We start from the raw sequence: 15,882 nt of genomic DNA, 5'->3' as shown, positions 1-15,882 counted from the left end.
GGGACCGGGACTGGTCGGATTGGAGAACTTGACCGGAAGTTCTTGGGCTGGGAGTTAGGCACCAGCGGAGATGGCGGGTGCCGCAGCGAGCCTGAGAATTGGGGCTAAAGTTGGCCTGCGTGAGATTCGCGTCCACTTGTGCCAGCGCTCGTCCGGCAGTCAGGGCGTCAGGTGAGGTGCAAGGTGGTGGGGCCGGTAGGCTTCGGGGCGCCAGGTCATGACCTCTACCTCCCGGGTGTTTGGGGGAGGCCCGTGCGAAGACCGCACGCACTGCTTTCTCTCCTGCCCCATAGGGAATTCATCGAGAAACACTATGTGGAGCTGAAGAAGGCGAACCCTGACCTGCCAATCCTAATCCGCGAGTGTTCCGATGTGCAGCCCAAACTCTGGGCCCGCTACGGTGAGCAAGAGAAGCGGGCCGCCTGGGACCGTGAGAAGGGCATCCAAGGTCATGCAAAAACCTGTAGGGAGGCTAAAACTCGGGACTTCGGCCTTCCTATTGACGTTGTTTCAGATAAATTTACATTTTATCGAAATAGAAGGTTATAGAATGCTGGTATCTGGAGTAACATCACTGTGGAGGCGGGCCCTGTCTTGAATGGGGACCAGGAACCGTCGTTTTCCTAATTCAAGACAGGGTTCAGATGGGTAAGAAGAAAGAGATGCTTGTCAACTTCCATTGACGTGAGTCCTTATACATTAGGTGGAAAATGTCATTTCAGGTAGTGTGATACCCTCCGTAATACAAACATATAATAACTTCAGAATCTTCTTGCCTAAATCTCGTTTAATCTTAACTAATATGAGGGGGTATATTCTTTCTTTTCTCATTGTAGAGATTAGGTGAATCGTTGTTTTGGAACAGGGTCACTTGGCTGGGTCAGTCAGTAGAGCATGCGACTCTTGATCTTGGGGTGAGTTTAAGCCCCATGTTAGGCAGAGCTTACTAAAAATATTTTCATGGGACATAACTGTTACATAGCTAGGATACAACAGAGTTGAGCCTTTACACATGTATCCCCTTCCTAGGGTGCATTTCTACCAGATTTTCATGGCTAATTGGTTAGAATTCACGTGTTTGTTATTCAGATCTGAACTTACTTATCACCTCTTCAATGAGGTATTCCCTGGCAAATTATGTAACATTGTCCTTAGCTCAATTTTGTCATATTCTCTATTTAAGTTTACCACAATCTGAAAATTAACTGTCATATTACTTGATTCGTAGTGAGCACACAGGACATATTACACTTACTGAATAAAGGTAGACTGGTTCTAACAGTAGATAACTGTAGTATGCGTTAAAAATTGGAAGAAGGAAAAGCCAGTAGACTAAGGAAGGAGATGGACACAGATTAGTATATTATACTAGGACTGTAGGAGCCATAGACTTCGCACCCAGCCAAGGCTAGGCTCACGCAAAGCACTGTTCACAGTGATTAATAATAAATACCTATCAGGCCCCTAAAAATGGCCCTAAAACATCTTCCTTTACATTGCGGCCACCCAGAATCAGCCAAAATAATACTTGGACCTGGGCTTCCTAGATGTGTTTGAGACCCACTGGATATTCTAGGCATCTCAAATACACCTTGATCATATCTCTTTACTACTTTTCCTATCCTAACAAGACTAAGTTGAAGACAAAGACCTTTTATTAATGTTTTGGTTGCCCCCACAGAGCATACTAGATATTTAGTCCCCTCTTTCTCCCCTCAGCATTTGGCCAAGAGAAGAATGTCTCCTTGAACAACTTGAGTGCTGATCAGGTAACCAAAGCCGTGGAGAATGTGCTAAGTGGCAAAGCCTGAAGCCTCCACTGATTGTTAAGAGCAACAAAAGCCCCACAACTTGGGCTTTGTTGGACTGAGTAAAATGTGAAAAAATGTGTTCTGTTCTTGTGCCGAAGAATGCTATCTCTGGATGTTCTTATACTCATTTTACCCTTCAACCCTTAACCTGCAACCACTGAGGCAAAACAGTTTAATATAAAAATAAAACTTTATTCTGTCCCATCAACAACTACTGGCTGCTAATGGGGAGGGAAAAGATTTGAAGGCCCACATCAAATTCCCTTTGGTCCTCCTGCCTGGATAGTACTGGGTCAAAGAGAAGGAACTGAGCTTTGAAGGTCTTGTCTTAGGCATAGGAACAGAAAGCATTAGATGTCATTATGGTTCTAAATCCTCAAAAGGGGATCCATGGGCAAGAAAGCTGGTGGCGGGGGGGAAGGGGGGGGCGGTGATGAGTAGAATGAGTGCCATCAAGCAGGTCACCTATGAAGAGCTGTCTTCTGGAGAGCATGCACACGATCCTGGAGCTGTGCTGCCTCCTGATGCCTCTCCAGGACCTGCAGCCCTGATTGCTGCAGAAAGGCCTCTGCAGTCTGAAGGAAAGAAAAAGATTCAATACCTGGGGCCCTGTGCCCCAACATTTAATTCCCACAGCCTTACAGGTTAGCCCACCTCTATTTGGAAGAGTGCCTTCCCAATAAGAAGTGGGACGTTCTGACCTGGAGTCCATGTAGGCTTGCCAGGCCCAGAGAAGTGACTACAGATAGGATGGGAAGGAAAGGGGCCATGGGGAGACCAGAGGCCTCAGAGCAGGGGTACCAGGGCCCAAACTCACCTCTGGCTGATAGAGGAACAACAGTTGCAGCAGCTCTAAACTGTGGCCTACTACTTCAGTGTCAGAGAAGGCCAGCGTGCCTATCAAGCAGGGGAGCAAGGGCCCTGGCCACAGACGTTGACAGTAAGCAGGACCCTTCTCTGCCACATTGCACAGAACTGTGAGCACCTGCAGAGACATGTATACATAGTCCCCACAAAAGATGAAAACTAAAGACTAATGATACCTAAGATACATGGAGTGCTGAGCACACAGCCAGGCACTGTACCAAGCACTTAGATGCATGTTTTGTAATCCCCACAGCTGCCCTCAGGTAGCATTGCTATTCTCAGTATGAATTAAAATTCATAAAATTATACTTCAACTAAAAAGTTCAAAGTGGTAAGGTGATTTGCCCAAGGTTAGTAACTAGTAAAACAGTTTAAGGACTCACACCTAGACTGGTCTGACCCTAATGTCATCCATACCATACCACCTGCCAGCTCTTGGGTAAGAGTACTTCCGAGTACAAAGGCCTGCTCCCAATGTTTTTATTTTGCCACAAGATCCTGGACTTAAGTGACCCCAATCAATACCTACCAATACGCTCACCACGTTAGAAACTGGCAGCAACTGCAAGAGGGGCTCAATCAGATCCATGGAGAGCAAGGAGGTACAGAAACTAGGACTATTTGCTGGAAGGGAAAATTCAGAGTAAAGTCCCTTAAACTAGGCCTGAAATTGTCCCCCTGCCCCGCTCCAATCCTACCCACCTCAGCCCAGGCAATGAGGGTGCACACCCAGAATCTTAAAGGTCTAGGCCTAGGCGCATTACGGTACATACCAGTGAGGTTATTCAGGAGCCAGAGGCCCTCAGGGAGAAGGCTGGGCTGTTTCTGGAGGAAGAACTGCAGGAGGATAAATAAAGCGGCCACGACACGCTCATCTTCAAGCTGATTTGGCCCTCCCACAACTTCCACTGCTGCTTCTGTTAGCAGGTTGCTTAGACACCGAAGCACAGGGCATGCCAGCTACAAGCACAAGTGGGGAAGTATCCTGTCAGTAGGAAGAGGATACCTACATACTGGAGGGGGAACAAAGTAGGAAAAAGGGTAGCCCAGATCGTGAGTTGCCCCTTTCACCTACCAGATCCATCCTTGCATCCTCAGTTCTCTGGACAGCCCCAGCCATGTCTAATAGCAGCAGGCCCAGAGTGGACAGACAACCATGGGAGATAAGCAGGGCATTGTTGACCTGGCTGGGCAATAGAAAGCAAGTAGTCACTACTAGGTCAATCCCATTTTTAAGATGGCAAATGGCCTAGTTCTGTGGGTTTCCTGGGCTTCAAGCAGAGAAGACCACAGAAGGAAGAAAACTCAGTGCGCTTCCAGAAAACATAGTTCAAAAACCTGAGTGTCCTGGAAGGGAGCCCCAGGGAAGATCTGTGGCACTTTTGCAAATGGTCTGTGTTACCTGCAGATGATATAGTGCAGGCACCAGGCAAACTCCACAGCGACTCCAAGGTTCAGCTTTGGGCCAGGTTGCAACAGTTGCAGGATATGCTGGGGGAGAGTGGAGCCCAAAACGGAGCTGCCAGCAGAAGGAGAGCTATGAGTTGGAACCACAGAAGGCAAGATGCCAGTCATTCTTCCCAAACCCTAATAGCAGGTGGGAAAGTATCCAAACTCAAATCTCTCCCAGCCAGACACATCAAGCTAAAATGTGCAGGTTTTGGAAACAAGACTGGATCTGGTGTCCAGAGGCTATATCACCAAGTAGGTCATGCCTGCCTCCACATCTGAAGACACAATTTTACTTACGGGATGATCGCCTCTGGGGCTTCCTTAGCCTGCAGGAGCTGGGACAAGGCATATCCAAGGGCTTCCAGCACAGTCAGATGGGGAGACTAGAAGTAGATAGGATAGAGATCTGACTCTGAAAGCAGGGTCATAAGATTTCCTGTGACTTTCAACTCCTTAGCACAGGGCAGAGGCTGGAGCTGCCTAAACAAAGCAGGAGGGCCATGTAGAGACATGATAGGGGAGGGCTGCCCAAGGAGGGAAAAAGCAGATGGATGCTCACCTGGATGCAGGCGGCCAAAGATGGAACGATGCCCTGTGGCAGAAGCTGCCTTCTCACAGCCTCACTCTCCACAATCAGGTTACCCAATGTATACAGACAGAGCTCCTGCGAGTGGGACAACAAAAGCACGGGGCATGGCCTGGCTCAAGCAAGAGTGAGGGTAGGAGTGCAGAGGATCAACAGTCTTGCCCTTGAGGCTCTGGGCAAAAGGGAGTGGAAGATGATGGGTGTATGTAATGCTATGGACATTAAGGGAAACCAATTTTCCTCCCCCTCTGTGCCAGCTCAAACTAGACACAAAAGTACAATATTTAAATCCAAACCAAGAACAAGGTAGGAAGGGACAGGGCTTACTATAAAGTCTGAGCTGTGACTGGAGAGGTAGGTGAGAAGGTAGGAAGTAGCTGGCAGGCAGGCCTCAGCCACCGCAGACTGCTCAGAATGAGAGAGCTCATGAAGGCACCGAGCGGCCTCAAGCTGCAACAGGGCTTGGTTGCTGGTCAGAAGCCCGACCAAGGTCCGCATGCTGCCCTCCAGCCTACATGAGTGAGTACCAGAGCCTGCTCAGCCTGTGGCCCATCCCCTCCACACTCCTGTCCATCCCTCAGAGGCCCAGGCCCCCACTCACGCCACCCCCACTCACAAGATGAAGGCCTGCTGTGTCTCAGGATGCTGCAAGCCTCGACGAAGGCTGACCAGAGCCTTCTCTCTCTCCTTTTCCTCTGTCCCCCGCTGCGCTAACCCGAGGAACTGCTGGATCTGGAGCACAGGGCAGGGAGGGGAGAGACAGCAACACAAAGTTGCCAGAAAGCAAGCATAGTCCTACTCTGCCCACTTCACCTGTGAGCACTCCAATGTCCCACCATCTCTAGAACCTGTCATTCACACTAACGTGGCTAATATGCATCAATCTTGCAGTAGAAAGAAGGGCGAATCAGAACTGGGTTTTTTTTTTTTTTTTTTTTAATTTTTATTTTATTTATGATAGTCACAGAGAGAGAGAGAGAGAGGCAGAGACACAGGCAGAGGGAGAAGCAGGCTCCATGCACCGGGAGCCTGATGTGGGATTCGATCCTGGGTCTCCAGGATCGCGCCCTGGGCCAAAGGCAGGCGCCAAACCGCTGCGCCACCCAGGGATCCCAGAACTGGGTTTAATACCAGCCCTGCCACTTCCTTTACAAGAACTAAATCTGTTTTTTTTTTAAGACTTTATTTATTTATTCATGAGAGACAGAGACACAGGCAGAGGGAGAAGTAGGCTCCCTGCGGGGAGCCCGATGTGGGACTCAATCCTGGGACCCCAGGATCATACCCTGGGCAGAAGAGATGCTCAACCACTGAGCCACCCAGGTGTCCCCTAAATCTGTTTTTAACCTGAAAAATGGGAATAACATCTTCCCTGCTGTCTTAGAGCTATTTCAAGGATAACATTTAAACCTTTCTTGGGATGCCTAGGTGCCTCAGGTCATGATCTCAGTGTCCTAGGATCAAATCCCATGTGGTCTCCCTGCTCAGCTGAGAGTCTGCTTTTCCCTGTTTCTCTGCCTCTGCTTTCACTTGTGCTTTCTCTCTCTCAAATAAATAAAATCTTTTAAAATAAAAAAATAGAAATAATAAAAATAGAAAAAAAAAAACTTTCAGGATGGCACAACCTACCCCACTAGCCATTCTCCCCATGCAACCTATACTCCAACAACACCTAGCATAATGTGACTTGTTCTTTTAATGCTTCCAAGCTTTTGCACACACTTTTTTTTTTTCCCTTGGGATACCCTCCCCAGGCCCTCCACTCCCTTCAGATATCTGGGAAATAAGCCCTTTCTGGGTTCCTTTCGAAGACTTAGGGGTTTCTGTTGTGCCTCATGTTTCCTTCATGACAGGTGGTAGCACGTGTCTTCACTGGGCTGCTGTTAGGACCGCAAATAAAGGGACTGTCCACAGAGCACCTGGGTGGCTCAGTTGGTTAAGCCTCTGGTCATGATCCCATGATCCCATGGATCCTGGGATGGGGTCCCTGTTGACCTCCCCCTCCCCCAGCTCCCATCCGAGGGGTGCACTCTTGTTCTCTAATAAATAAAATCTTTAAAAAAAGGGGGGGGACTCTCCTTGTCTGTGTACCTCAATATCCATCAGTGTCCTGGCATAAAGTAAGCACAAAATGAACCAATGGTATAACCTAGGCATGAGAGCTTATGTAAACAACATACATAAACACAGGCAATATAAATAAGGGGAGTACCTAATGCTTGCTGAATGAATAAATCAGCTAAAACTAATCATGTCATTCACTTAATAAATAATGAGCATCCACTATATGCCAGATACTATAGGGCATCTGAGTTTTCAATGAAAAGTAAGATGGGGTCTAGACTCCCAGGGTTTTAAAGTCTAGTTAGAGAAACGATAAACAAGCAAACAATTAGTACAATTTATATTCTGCAAACACGCTGTCAAGACAGAACACAAAAAAGGACCCAGTAAAGCCTTGAGATAGGAAAGAGCCCAATATGTCTTTCAAAAATGGAAAAGGGGGAACTTTGGCTCAGATGAGTAAACTGGCAAACTTGGAGGTAGGCAAACGTTAGATCATACATCTAGGAAGGAAGCAGATGTGGATTTTTAAGACATCTGATATATGGAGAATGAACTTGAAGTCCGCAAAGCATAGATGCAGATGACCTGTTAGAAGGCAATTATTAGTCTACGGAGCAGAGGATGGTGGTAGCTGCGATGTACACCATCGTAAAGGTGCCAGGGCTCTTTAGGGGTGAAGAACTGCTAGGGCTCGACGTACTGCTGTGGGGACAAGGGACAGAGTTGTAGAGGATGATCTCCCAGTTTCTGGCTTGGCCCACTGGATGGAGGTATTTATTGAGGAGACCGCGTTCAGGTTTGGCGCGGACCTCTAAAGGAATTTGGCGCCCGGCGGCGTAGACCTCACCGCGTACCAGGTCCCCTCACCTCGGCTTCTCCGAGGGTCATGGCCACACATCCCCCTTCAGTTTCCTCCAGGGCGTCATCTCTCAGCAGCCTCTTACTGATCAGTTGCTGCTCCCTCCGCGCCTTCCGCAGCGCTGGGGACAAAGAAGCCGGCTGAACGTAGAAGGGGCACCTAGGACCCTGAATCCCTTCAGCGACCCGGAGGCCCCCTCACCCAAACCCCAACCGCCAGACCACCACCACCGCGCCCCGCATCCTCCCGTCTCCCTCGCCCTCCCGCACCTGCCTCCCGCTCCCTCCAGCGGCACCGTAGCTCCTCCACTGCGCAGCCCACCGGCCTGAGGCGGCCCTGCCGGCCGCTCCACATAGCGGAGCTGGAGAAAACTCGCTCCGAGCCCAGAACCCGGAAGCCCGAACCTACAAGATTGCACGGACCGCGCAGCCGCCGCGCAGGGCGGAAAAGGAGGTGCGAGTGGGCGGGCACTGCTCAGAATGGAGGCGGGGCGGGGCGAGAAGGAGGGGCCAGGGGTGCGGCGGGCCGGACCGCGGGAGGGGCGGGGCGAAGGGAGGGGAAAATGGGGTGGGGCAAGAGCAGGGAAGGGCGGGGCGACAGCTAGAAGCGGGCGAGACCCGCAGCACCTCCTCTGCTTCTGATTGGTATTTCTCCTTCTCAAGTCTTTCTTTTCTTTCTCTCTCTTTTTTTTTAAATATTTTATTTATTTATTCATGAGAGACAGAAGGAGAGAGAGAGGCAGAGACACAGGCAGAGGGAGAAGCAGGCTCCTTGCAGGGAGCGCCAGGCAGGACTCGATTCCAGAACCCCAGGATCACGCCCTGAGCCCAAGACAGGCGCCCTCACGTCTTTCTTTTTCCCATTTCCGGGAAGAAATTCAACGTCGTACGGGTCCAATGCGTCACCTTCCACTCAACAAATATAACCTCCCCACACATAACATACCCTAGACGAACATTCAAAACTACTCCGAATTCTAGGAAGATTTCACCCAAAACTGGACTCCAACTGATGAACGCTGGATTTGTATTTCCCTTTTGAATATTCTCCACGACGACAATTATCCCTATTATGTTCGTATGAAGAAAATGAGACAAATACAATTATTTCACTGTTGTGCCCCAAAGTGATTCGCATTATTTTGGGGATAAAGTAAATCTTAAACCAAATTTTGAGCACCGCTAACTACTAGTTACTGGGAAAACACTGATGAATTTTTTAAAAACCGTGTTCCTCACCCTCAGAATCTGCATTGTGACAAAATAAGCTTCTTCACTGGAAGGGCACTTCGCCTTATTCACCTCTCCGGGGATTTTCTCTTTGTTCCCTAAACAAACCCTACTCTTTTCCTTCTCCAGGCTTTTGCCCAGGCTGTTGTTCTGCCTAGAGCTCTGTCTCTGCCTGGGGGCCCCCCAACCAGTACCCTTCCCTTAATTAATACCACCCTCAATATCTCAATAATTCCCAATGTCCCCTACTCAGAACTACTGGACCTCTGTCCCTGTCTTAAGAGCCTATAGCACCATATACTTCATAACCTTTTTTACTGTCATGAAGTTACAGTGTAATTATTTCCTCCCCAAACCCCCTTCACACCTCCAACAGAATAGAGTCCTGGTAGCACTTAAGAATTTTTATTGGAGGGGATCCCTGGGTGGCTCAGTAGCGCCTGCCTTCAGCCCAGGGCGTGAGCCTCAAGTCCCAGGATAGAGTCCTGCATCAGGCTCCCTGCATGGACCCTGCTTCTCCCTCTGCCTGTGTCTCTGCCTCTCTCTCTCTCTCTCTCTCTCTCTCTCTCTCTCTCTGTGTGTGTGTCTCTCATGAATATATTAAAAAAAAAAAAAAAAAAAAAAAACAACTGGGCAGCCCCGGTGGCGCAGCGGTTTAGCGCCGCCTGCAGCCCAGGCGTGATCCTGGAGACCCTGGATCGACTCCCACGTCGGGCTCTCTGTATGGAGCCTGCTTCTCCCTCTGCCTGTGTCTCTGCCTCTCTCTCTGTCTCTATGAATAAATAAATAAAATCTTAAAAAAAAAAACCTTTAAAAAAAGAATTTTTATTGGAGGTCCCCAATTTTTAGAAAGCTATTACTTAGGGAAATGTACAAGTAAGAACAAATCCAAGAAAGGAAACTTCTTCAAATCAACTTCCTCTGGTAGTCTAGTGGTTAGGATTTGGCACTTGCAAACCAAACTTCCTTTCCTAGAGTTTAATTCCACCTCTTGGAGTCAATTGCCTTTAATCTCTTCCACAAACTGCCTAGTTAAATATCTGTAGACCAACATCCTACCCTTACATCTTTCCAGGCCCAACATCCATCTAGCTCCAGAATAGCCATTTACTAAGCAACTGCTGTGCACCATGCTCTGGCTGGGGATAGAGTCTGAGTCTTATCTCCTTTGTCACCAGACAGGCTGTTTCTAACACCTACATATTTCCTTTGGTAGGGGAGGTAAGACAAGTTACCAGGCAAAATGTCTGCCCAGACCGTTACAGCTGCCCATCCTGCTTTTGTTTTTTTTTGTTGTTGTTGTTTTGTACTTATCTGCCCTGTCAACCCTGTAAAAAACAGCCCCATGTCCTCTCTAATACAGAGCTAGCTGTTCCTTTCTCCACAGCTTCCACAAGTCCCTAGTTTCTCCTCTGTGAGTCCTTTTCCCTGTGGACTAGTCTGGATCTGTGTTTGCCTCCCCCACTTATTGGAGTACTTGAGAGACTGTGTGATAGTCATGTCTGCATCCCTGGGCTTTGTATCAGTCCTGACACTTGGTAGATAAATGATAGATATTTGTTGAATCAAAGTGTGAGTCAGGGATGTTTGCAAAATCATCACTGCCCCTCTTCGCTTGTAACTGTCATCCAGAGTGCCTCCCCTAAAATGATAATATTTGCTAAGGAGCCAGGCTTCAGTGGCCTGAGCCTTCTGAATGCAGAGGCATTGAGGAAGAATGTAAAAATCAGGACTACTCTTAATATATGTGGCTCTGTAATCATAGAAAGGTACTATCATTATCTCCATTTTACAGATCAGAAGCCCAGAAATCTGAGCCCCCCAAACTTGTCCAAGTCTTACAACCTCAGTGGTAGAGCTGGGATTTCAAGCCTGGCTGACTGCAGTCAGTGTATTTAACACTGAGCTATACTCACATTCCTAGTCCTCAGTGGTGTTCTAGAGATCAGGCCTGGCTGGCCTTGGGGCATGGCTCAGGTATCAGGGGATGCCCAACAAGATACACTGGGGCAGTGTGGTCTAATGAAGCCACCTTGTTTGGAATGAGGACAGATGTGAAGCTATTTAGGAGAAGTGAGAATTCAAAAAATTTTAATATAGCTCTTGCCCCAGAATCCAGAGGTGAAGAACTGTAAGGGCTGTTGTAAAAGCACAGCCCCTATTCCACCATCTGGGACATTTGCTTTTTTTTCTCTTGGCAAAACAGGTAAGTTACTAATTAATCTTCATTCAACATAGGTCCAATATTTCCTTCCTAGGACATAGCAATTGTGTTGGGGGGGAAGGGTAGGGGGAGAGCTAGGTGCAAGGGGGAAAACTGGGCTAGAAATACCTGTTTCTCAGTTTCAGGGCAAAGAAATGGAAACTGCAAGAGATGGAGCTACTTGGCCAATGTGTCTCTGTTAAACACCTCTATTTTTAAGAAAGCTATTACTTTCGGGGCACCTGGGTAGTTCAGTCAGTTAAGCATTTTATCTTGATTTTGGCTCAAAATCAGGGTCATGGGATTGAGCCTGCATGGGGCTCCCCAATCATCAGGGAGTCTGCTTCTCCTTTTCCTTCTGCTCCTCCCCCCTGCTTGAGCTCGCTCTCTCGCTCTCTCTCTCTCTTCCTGAAATGAATAAATAAATCTTTTTTAAAAAGAAAGAAAGCTAGGGCCTCTGGGTGGCTTAGTTGTTCAAGTATTCCAATCTTGGTTTCAGCTCAGGTTGTGGTCTCAGGATCCTGGTATCCAGCCCCTCATTAGTCTGGGTGCTCAGCATGAAGTATGCTTTTCCCACTCCCTCTGCTCCTCACCTTACTCTGTCTTTCTCAAATAAATAAATAATCTTTTTTTTTTTTTTTTAAAGAAAGCAGTTACTTTCTTAATAAAGTTTTAAAAAGAGCAAGTCTTTGGGATGCCTGGGTTAAAGCGTCTGCCTTCGGTTCAGGGCATGATCCTGGAGTTCTGGGATCAAGTCCCACATCAGGCTCCCTTGCATGGAGCCGGCTTCTCCCTCTGCCTGTGTCTCTGCCTCTCTGTTTCTGTGTGTGTCTGTCATGAATAAATAAATAAAATCTTTAAAAATAAAAGGGGAAGATAGAGTTGTTCTTCAAACCAACTTCCTTTTCTTGAATCTCATTCTATCTCTTGGAGTTAATAGATGGCTTGCAATCTCTTCCAAAAAAATTATCTAGTTAAATATCCGATGGCATTCAGGGGATTGGAACTGGGTGTCAGCAAGTTATCACTAAGACTAGGGAAAAGTTAGAGAAACTCCCCAATTGTACCGCTGAAATATAGGCAGAGGGAGGTGAAGTCTTGGCTTGAGGCACTAGGGATCTTTCTTTCCCCATAGTTAGCAAACAAGCCTGGGGTGTCTGACTCATCAGGGCACTGCCTGGGGCATTGCACTCTACATTCCCTACAAGATCCTTCCTGTTATAGTCCTGGCAACATCCTTCATTGCAAAATTTCCCGGAAGGGTAGTGCATGGAGTGGTTGGGTGGCAGAGACGTGGGAGTGACCAGGGTTCACGGAGGAAGGAACCAAGTGACATCCCAAGGGTTGCATAAACTCCCAGGCCGCCAAAGAGGACAGATACTGTGGAACCTAGAAACCATTGAGTGCCGCTGTATAGGAAAGAAGCCGGAGCCCTTCCCCGAGCCCGCTGGAACATAGAGGCTCGAAGCACCGATTGACCATGGTGAGTGGATGATCTTGGGGCCCAGAGGGAATTACTCAAGGAACCCCAGGGACTGGCTGGGGCTGCCCTGACCTCTGCTTTCTTCCTAGATGCGCACACCCTGCTTGCTGCTGCTGCTGCTGCCGCCGGTGCTGTGCGTCTCTGAGACCTCACTAGAGCCCTGCGAAGTAGATGACGACGATTTCCGCTGCTTCTGCAACTTCACGGATCCGCAGCCCGACTGGTCCAGCGCATTCCAGTGTATGATTGCCGTCGAGGTGGAGATCCACGGCGGCGGCCGCAGCCTGGAACAATTTCTAAAGGGCGCAGACGCGGACCCAAAGCAGTACGCTGACATGGTCAGGGCCCTGCGTTTGCGGCGGCTCACCGTGGCCTCTGCACAGGTTCCTGCTGTGCTGGTGACCGCCTTCCTGCGGGCGCTGGGGTACTCCCGCCTCAAGGAACTGACGCTGCAGGACCTGGAGGTAACCGGCACGCCGCCGCCGCCGCCTCTGGAAGCCACTGGGCCTGCGCTGTCCACCCTCACCCTCCGGAACGTGTCGTGGGCAACGGGAAGTGCCTGGCTCGCCGAACTGCAGCGGTGGCTGAAGCCGGGCCTCAAGGTACTGAACATCGCGCAGGCACACTCGCTTGCTTTTTCCTGCGCACGACTCCGCACCTTCCCGGCGCTCACCACCTTAGACCTATCCGACAATCCCGGACTGGGAGAGCACGGACTGGCTTCGGCTCTCTGTCCGCAAAAGTTCCCGGCCCTCCAGGCTCTCGTCTTGCGCAACGCGGGAATGGATACGCCGAACGGCGTGTGCGCGGCGATGGCGGTGGCGGGTGTGCAACCCCGCCGCCTAGACCTCAGCCACAACTCGCTGCGCGCTACCGCCCCAGGCGCTCCTGCGTGTGTCTGGCCCAGCGCACTGGACTCTCTCAACTTGTCCTTCTCTGGGCTGCGGCAGGTGCCTAAGGGACTACCCGCCAGGCTGAGCGTGCTCGATCTTAGGTGCAACAAGCTGAACAGAGAGCCTCGGCCAGAAGAGCTGCCTAAGGTGAGTAACCTGACACTGGACGGGAATCCCTTTCTGGACCCCGAAGCTCCCAAGTACCAAGAAAACCCGACGACGTCTGGCGTGGTCCCATCCTGTGCGCGTTCGGGCCTGGCGGTGGGGATGTCAGGAACTCTCGCGGTGCTTCAAAGGGTGGGGGGCTTTGCCTGAGGCCCAGGAGAGACCAAGGAATTGCCTCAGATTGCCCTGCTTCCAGCAAAGCCGCATCAGGACGTTTTAACCAACCAACCCGCAGCCCTATCTTCATTAAAATCTGGAACAACGATCCGTGTCATTCACTCGACGGGTGGGTACTGGGTGTCTGCTGGGGCACAGTGCTGGATGTGGAATCCATTATATTTAGACTTCTTTCATCCTAATTCCCTAGAAACCTAAGAATAGAATTTAGAGGACAGAAGGGGCAGGGAATGTTGCCTATCTAGGCTGTGGTGAGAAACGGGGGTTTCTGTGCAGTTGGGCTTTCTGAGATTACTTGCACCTGTGTTAAAGTTTAAAAGAGGGGCGCCTGGGTGGCTCAGCGGTGGAGCATCTGCTTTTGGCTCAGGCCGTGATCCCGGGGTGCCAGATTGAATCCCACATCGGGCTCCTGCAGGGAGCCTGCTTCTCCCTCTGCCTGTGTCTCTGCCTCTCTCTCTCTGTGTGTGTGTGTGTGACTATCATAAATAAAAATAAAATAAAGTTTAAAAGACTTTTTGTTTGTTTGTTTAAAAAAATATTTGAATGGTAAACATGCTTAGGAAAATACAGGATGTTTCTTCTCTGGTGCACTTTCCAAGAGCCAGCTGCTCCCCCTTTCAAAGCAGAGTTATCTGCTTATTCTCCTTCTTTCTCTCTCCCACTACCCAGAGAGAGAAGGGACAACTCTGCCATCTGTCCTACATAAGTTGTGAGTTTCATAATTTCAGGGTTTCTCTTCTGCTGTGTAAAGCCCCTCTGCTCATACAGGTACCCTGGCTTTCACTGTGTCATCTAATAGAGAATGTGGAATGGAGGGCTGTTGGAAGATGCTGTCATTAAACAGTCTGTCTCTGAACCAGAGATTTTTGTCATTAGGTTAATAAATGTGTGTATAATTGTTTCTGGCTGGATCTTTGACTTGCAAATAGGCTAACAGCTTAGACCCTTCATAGCATCTTAGATCTTTCACAGGACAATTAATGACATGTGCCCTCCAAACCACATTAACTCAGAGACCCAGAGCATCAGCCAAGAGGTACTGTTCCTTCTAGGCATCCCTCTTTTCATCGAGGAGACAGCCACATCCATTAGAGAGCTAGACACCTGCCTCACAGAGAACCTGGGACAGGGATGGGAGGGGGATATAAACACAGCCCTCTGGCCTGCCTCCCTCCAGCGTCCAGAGCCACACAGATAGGAATGAAGGATTCAAAGTAACATTGATAGGAGAGTTACAACATACCGTATTACAGACCTAAAGAACCATGGGGACAGATAAATAAGCTGCCAATTCCAGTTAGGAAACCCCCTGGAGTATCCCCAAGAAGACTTCATCCAGCCTCTTGGAACATTTCTGGTATCCGAGAACTAACCACCTCAAGCAGCTCCTTATATTTGACTAGCTTTGAGCACTATTTTTCTTTCAACATTTTATTTATTTTTTTCATGAGAGACACAGGAAGAGGCAGAGACATAGGCAGAGGGAGAAGCAGGCTCCTCGCGGGGAGCCTGATGTGGGACTCCATCCCTGGACAGTGATCACTCCCTGAGCTGAAGGCAGACGCTCAACTGCTGAGCCACCCAGGCATCCCGCTTTGAGTATTCTTCATCAAAGTTATGCTCAGAGTTATGCCCCGGCTCAACCTTAAGCCCTGTGTTACCATCTTGATATACAGATAGGAATCCAAAACATCCACATCCTCTGGGAATTCTCAATCCAATAAGGGGGATGTACACAGAAAAGATAACTGTGATTCAGTGAGTGGGAGAGATCAAGTCTACGAGGTCCTCTGGAAGGCTGTACAGAAAAGGAAACATTTAATCTGGGTCCTGAGAGGTGGATATTGCTTCTTCAGGAAGGATATTCCCAGGAAAAAATGGGTACTTTAAAAGGCTCAGAAACATGAAAGCATATGGCCAGATCTGGGAAATGTAACTGATTAGGTAGGGCTGGAGATCACAGTGATGGAAGCAGGAGACCTTCATTCAAGTGCCGATTATGTTCCAGACACTATGCTAAACCCCATGGATATAGCAGGAATAATACAAAACCAGGCAGAGCGAAGGGCCAGTGTGAAAAGAAAGAATAC

General features: G+C 48.9%; 3 protein-coding genes across 7 annotated transcripts; 2 read left to right on the top strand and 1 right to left on the bottom strand.

Moving 5' to 3' along the window:
• The first annotated feature begins 2 nt into the window (after positions 1–2).
• Positions 3–2,022, top strand: NDUFA2 (NADH:ubiquinone oxidoreductase subunit A2). Its single transcript, XM_077897544.1, has 3 exons — positions 3–171; positions 294–400; positions 1,720–2,022. Exons 1-3 carry the CDS (start codon positions 71–73, stop codon positions 1,809–1,811), a joined length of 300 nt encoding a protein of 99 aa, XP_077753670.1. The 5' UTR covers positions 3–70; the 3' UTR covers positions 1,812–2,022.
• On the bottom strand, positions 1,983–8,156 carry TMCO6 (transmembrane and coiled-coil domains 6). 5 transcript variants are annotated; one of them, XM_077897536.1, is made up of 12 exons: positions 8,051–8,156; positions 7,651–7,763; positions 5,333–5,448; positions 5,044–5,227; positions 4,690–4,794; positions 4,428–4,513; positions 4,081–4,197; positions 3,754–3,865; positions 3,452–3,638; positions 3,208–3,302; positions 2,629–2,796; positions 1,983–2,386 (listed from the first exon to the last, which is right to left on the bottom strand). In XM_077897536.1, exons 2-12 carry the CDS (start codon positions 7,669–7,671, stop codon positions 2,273–2,275), a joined length of 1,305 nt encoding a protein of 434 aa, XP_077753662.1. In that variant the 5' UTR covers positions 7,672–7,763; positions 8,051–8,156; the 3' UTR covers positions 1,983–2,272. The 5 variants fall into 5 exon arrangements, with proteins under 5 accessions (XP_077753662.1, XP_077753663.1, XP_077753659.1 ...); XM_077897537.1 differs by having other exon boundaries at positions 7,916–8,051; XM_077897533.1 differs by lacking the exon at positions 8,051–8,156 and adding an exon at positions 7,912–8,049.
• A 4,175-nt stretch (positions 8,157–12,331) lies between these two features.
• Positions 12,332–13,880, top strand: CD14 (CD14 molecule). The gene is made up of 2 exons (XM_077897525.1): positions 12,332–12,557; positions 12,647–13,880. The coding sequence occupies exons 1-2, from the start codon at positions 12,555–12,557 to the stop codon at positions 13,763–13,765; spliced, it is 1,122 nt and encodes a 373-aa protein (XP_077753651.1). The 5' UTR covers positions 12,332–12,554; the 3' UTR covers positions 13,766–13,880.
• Positions 13,881–15,882: the final 2,002 nt, after the last annotated feature.

The sequence above is a fragment of the Canis aureus genome, chromosome 5 (assembly GCF_053574225.1).
Source record: "Canis aureus isolate CA01 chromosome 5, VMU_Caureus_v.1.0, whole genome shotgun sequence".
NCBI classification, from domain to species: domain Eukaryota; kingdom Metazoa; phylum Chordata; class Mammalia; order Carnivora; family Canidae; genus Canis; species Canis aureus.
Note: the sequence above shows the minus strand (reverse complement) of the source record. Positions and strands in the feature narration are given on the sequence as shown.